Here is a 5548-nt window from a genome sequence, read left to right as displayed (position 1 = left end):
CCTCAGGTCACCTTATCGATGGCAGGGTGATTCTGAATGTTGCTGGTGTACCCTCAGGTCACCTTACTGATGGCAGGGTGATTCTGAATGTTGACGGTGTACCCTCAGGTCACCTTACTGATGGCAGGATGATTCTGAATGTTGACGGTGTACCCTCAGGTCACCTTACTGATGGCAGGGTGATTCTGAATGTTGACGGTGTACCCTCAGGTCACCTTATCGATGGCAGGGTGATTCTGAATGTTGCTGGTGTACCCTCAGGTCACCTTACTGATGGCAGGATGATTCTTTTTCTTGCCGCCCATCTTTGTGGAGCCATTCTGCTGGACCCAAGTTAGAAATGAAAAGCATGAAAGATTGTCTCCATTTGTTTTTTTTTAGTTTCTCTGAGCATGTTTTGTGGTCATCACTGTGCAAGTCTTACATACTTTTTGTCAAATTTATCCGTAAGCATTTCCTATTTGTTATTATAAATGGTTTTTTTTGTTTTGTTTTGTTTTTTCTTAGATGGAGTTTCGCTCCTGTTGCCCAGGCTGGAGTGCAGTGGCATGATCTCGGCTCACTGCAAGCTCTGCCTCCCAGGTTCAAGCGATTCTCCTGCCTCATCCACCCAAGTAGCTGGGATTACAGGGATGCACCACCACGCCTGGCTGATTTTGTATTTTTAGTAGAGACAGGGTTTTTCCATGTTGGTCAGGCTGGTCTCAAACTCCCGACCTCATGTGATCCGCCCATCCTGGCCTCCCAAAGTGCTGGGATTACAGTCGTGAGCCACTGTGCCTGGCCAGTATTTTTTGTTTTTTAATGTTCAATTTCTGTTTGGTCATTGCTGGTCTTAGAAATACAACTGATTTTTGTATTTTGATTTTGTTTCTACAACCTTCTTAAACTCACTTATTAATTTTAGCATTTTTTTTGCAGGTTCCATGGGGTTATCTATAGAGCTGATCACATCATCTGTGAATAAAGACATTATATTCTTCCTTTCTCATCTGTATGCTTTTTATTTCTTGTAAAAATTTATTTATTGCATTGCTAGAATTTCTAGTGTAATGTTGAATAGAAGTGATGAGTAGACATTCCTGGCCTTGGTCCTGATCTGAGGGTGAAAGTAGCCTTTTGCCACTAGCCAGGATGTTAGATACAGATTTTTCATATGTCCCCTTTGTTGCACTGAGGAAGTTACCTTATATGTCTGTATTCCTGAGAGTTTTTAAAAATCAGGAATGGATGATTTTTGTTCCAGTGCTTTTTTGTATCTATCATATAGTTTGTTTTTTAAGTCTGTTAACCTGGTGAATTACGTTGATTTTTTTTAATGTTAAATCCATCTTTCATTCCTGGAATACATCCCAATCGGTCATGATGTGTTTTCCTTCTTATGTATTATTATGATATGTCATTACTATATATTGTTAAGAATTTTGGCATCTATATTCATGAGGGATATTGCTTTGTAGCTTTCTTTTCTTACAGTGTCTTTAGTTTTGTTCTTCTGTTTTCTCAGAGAATAGATTTTCTGATAGAATTTTTTTCTGAAGAGTTTATGTAGAAGTACTGTTCTTTCTACATTAAATGTTTGGTAGAATTCAGCAATGAAGATGTGAAGACATCTTTGTGGAGTTTTTCACATTTTTTCTCTTTATTTTAATTTTAATGTATTTGTAGGATGTGTTTTCCTTTTTATTTATTTTTTAAGGTATGTGTGCCATTTCTTTCTGATACTTTATAATTAGAGATTGAAACTGCTTTACAGTTGACATCCATATACTCGCCCCAAAGGTATATTATGCTGCATTTGCTTTATCACGTATCTATTCATTTATCCTTCTCTCTATCCATGCCTCAATATTATTAATGCATTTTAAAATAATTTATAGACAAAAGAACATTTCTTTTTCAAATAGATTCCCAGGTTTAGGTTTTTTTTACGGTTCTTTCTTTCTCTCTTTCTTTTCTTTTCCTTTCTTTTCCTTCTCTTCCCCTCCCCTCCCCTCCCCCCCTCTCCTCCCCTCCCCTCTCCTTTCCTCTCTTCCCCTCTCTTCCTCTGTCTCTCTGGCTAGAGCGCAGTGCAGTGACATGATCACAGCTCACTGCAACCTTGGACTCCTGGGCTCAAGTAATTCTCTTGCCTTAGCCTCTTGAATAGCTAGGACTACAGGTGTGTGCCACCATGCTTGGCTCATTATTATATATATATATATATATAGAGAGAGAGAGAGAGAGAGAGAGAGAGAGAGATGGGTCTTGCCATGTTGCCCAGGCTAATCTTGAACTCCTGGCCTCATGGGATCCTCCAACCTTGGGCTCCCAAAGTACTGCGATTATAGGCATGAGCCACCATGCCTGGCCCTGATTTTATTTCTTGAGGTCAAGTTTAAATACAGTGAAATGCAAAAATCCTATTTGTATCATTCAGTTAATTTTGTCAAGCCCATCCAATTATGTAAGTCAAATCCTTTTTAAGATACAGATCATTACCATTATCCAGAAAGTTCTCCCATACTACTTCTCAGACAGTCCCAACCCACACCTCCAAAGGCAAGTCCTGTTCTGATTTTCTTCCGTAAAGTAGTTATGCTTTTTCTATAACTTCATATAAATGGAATCATGTTGTACGTATGTGTGTCTCTGTGTGTATGTGTGTGTGTGTGTGATGCTTTTTTGCTTGGAATAACATTCTTGAGATCGGTATTGTTGCCTGTTTCAGTAGTTCTCTCTTTTTAATACTTTGTAGTATAACTTAATATAATGTCATATTATTGCTTTATGCCCTATTATATGGTCAATTCTCTTAAATGTTGTTAGTGTTCCTGAGAAGATTGGATGTTCTCTTTTCATTGGTTTTATGTTTCTCTGTCTTTTCAATCAACCTAGTTAATATGCTATTTGTTTCTTCTGTATTCATTTAAAAATCTATTGTTTCATATTTACACTGTCATTCTTCATATTTTAAAGTTATTTTTAAATTTAAATATAACAAAATTAGTTTTTTGTGGCATATAACTTCATGGGTTTTGACAGATGCATATAGTTGGGTTTCCACACCAAAGTCAAGATGCACAACAATTCCATCAACTCCCCAGAAACCCTCATGTTGCCCCATTGTTAACCCCTCCATCTTCCTCCTGTCAGTGGAAATCGCTGATTTTTCATCCCCTCAGTCTTGCCCTTTCCTGAATGCCATACAAATTTTGTTTCATTTGGCAAAATGCATTAAGATTCACCTATGTTGTTGGCATGTATTAATAATCATTCTTTTTTATTGCTGTATGAATGTATCATAGTTTGTTTCTATATTCACTGGTTGAAAGACATTTGGGTATTTTCTATATTTTGGCAATTAGGAACGAAACTGCTATAAACATTTGAGTTTTTGTGTGAACATAAGTTTTAATTTCATTTGGCCAAATACCTAGGATTGGGATTGTTGTATTTCATGTTCATGTAATTTTAACTTTAGATGATATGGAACGTTTTAAACTGTAGACTGTGTCTTTGAAACTCTGTTCAGGGTATCAGTTTCATCTTGAATGAGACTTGATAGTTTTTGTCCTTCACAAAATGTGTCCATTTCATCTGTTGAATTTACAGGCCTACAGTTGTGTTTCTAAGCTTCGCAGATTACCTTTTTCATATACATGCAATCAGTGATAAAGACACGTCTCTCCTTCTTAGTGTTTGAAATTTGCGTCTTCTTTCTGATCACTGTGGTTAGAGGTTTATCTATTTTATAATCTCTAAGAACCAAATTTTTTGATTCTTTGATTTTTCTCTGTTAACTTTCTATTTTCTATTTAGTTGACTTCTCTGATCTTTATAATTTTCTTTCTTCTGCTTACTTTGGGTTTAGTACTTTGAGTTTAACATAATACATACAAAATTTAATTTCTCTCCGGAAGTAAATTGACAGATTTTGAAACGTCCAGATTCCTGGGGAATGTGTGTATGTGGTATTTGGGAGAAGACGGAAGACAGAGCTTCAGAGATAATGAAATTGTGGTATTTTTAATTAGTAGAAGAATGGAGGATTTTCTTTTGGTTATTGATCTTTCTGCCTGTTCATCTAACTTTCAAACTCTGAATGAAGTGTATCTGTAAATTATTAAAGGTGGAATCCCCACGACAAGCACTTGGATGTTTATCATACACAGAGCCATCTGTGTGAAATATGTGGCATCTTTTAAGTTGGGCAAAATACTATCTGGAGGAATCAAATTTCATTCTTGTCTCTACTGTTAGCAGTTACTTAGCCTAAAGGATGATAAAATGTTTACTTGAATTCAAAATATTCATTTAAGTCCACAAGTCTTCCCAAATGAGTAACCTCTACCTGAGCTAAGGTATATGGTGTTTCTGGAGTTGTTTTCATTTGGTATGCTGTGGTATACTGGAGTAAATAATTTCTGTGATGTGTGGAGCGGAATTTGTATTCATGTTTTAGATTGTCTTCCAAAGCCTGAATTAGAATTAAGGAACTACGTTGCTCCACTGTTTGAGCACTCTATTTAAATATTAAAGCAGGTTGGTTTTCCTCTGTAAATAGAAGTAATATTATTTCTGAGGGATGAAATTGGCTAATCTGTTTTGGGTTCTATTTTTAAATGGTTATTTCTTTTGTAGTCTTCAAGAAGAGATATAGGCAGTATTAGAATTGGAGAATTGAAGGGGTATGGTATTTATAGCACGACAAGAAAATTATTTTGTTTACTTTTCTGATCACTTAATATTACATTTTATTTTTTAGATCCTGTTTGACCAAACTCAGAGATCAATTAAGGCACAGCTTCAGAACTTTGTTAAAGAGTAAGTCAATTGCAGTGAAGAGGAAAGAAAATTAACTAGTTAATGATCAATCTGAGAATTGGTATCTTTTGGAAGAAGTTATATACCATGAATTATTGAAAATATTGGTGTTTTTATTTGCTTTGTGAAATGTATGCTGCATTTCTTCCTGAATTATTCTATAAGTAGATCAGACTTGATGTCTTTCAGTGAATCACTTATTCCACAAATACGTGTTCTGGAGGATACTTAGCTAGGATACATAGCTGTAGGTTTAAAAAATATTTTTAAGTAAATAATCTAATTGTTCTTTCACCATCAAAGAAAACCCCAAAAGTGGATGAAATACTATTAGCTATTGTAGTTGAAACCATGTTTTCCATTATTTCAGTGTTTCAGTGTGGTATTTTCTTTGAAGAGAAGATAATGGAATATATGAGAATGAGCCATGAAAGTACATGATTTTTGGACCCTGGCATGGTGGCTCACGCCTGTAATCCCAGCACTTTGGGAGGCCAAGACGGGAGGATCACCTGAGGTCGGGAGGCGAGACCAGTCTGGCCAACATGGAGAAACCCCATCTCTACTAAAAATACAAAATTAGCTGGGCGTGGTAGTGCATGCCTGTAATCCCAGCTATTCGGGAGACTGAGGCAGGAGAATCGCATGAACCCGGGAGTTGGAGGTTGCAGTGAGCTGAGATCGCGCCATTGTATTCCCGCCTGGGTGACAAGAGTGAAACTCTGTCTCAAAAAAAAAAAAA

At 36.5% G+C, this 5548-nt stretch overlaps 1 protein-coding gene across 1 annotated transcript in view; it reads left to right on the top strand.

Moving 5' to 3' along the window:
- The window catches only part of ACAP2 (ArfGAP with coiled-coil, ankyrin repeat and PH domains 2), a 186118-nt gene that overhangs the window by 100112 nt on the left and 80458 nt on the right, over positions 1-5548 (top strand). Inside the window, 1 exon segment of the mRNA XM_017873479.1 lies at positions 4748-4806. Within this exon segment, the coding sequence (XP_017728968.1) occupies positions 4748-4806 (59 nt within the window).

The sequence above is a fragment of the Rhinopithecus bieti genome, unplaced genomic scaffold (genome assembly GCF_001698545.2).
Source record: "Rhinopithecus bieti isolate Rb0 unplaced genomic scaffold, ASM169854v2 scaffold_5626, whole genome shotgun sequence".
NCBI lineage: Eukaryota > Metazoa > Chordata > Mammalia > Primates > Cercopithecidae > Rhinopithecus > Rhinopithecus bieti.
This window is presented reverse-complemented; position numbering and strand designations above follow the sequence as displayed.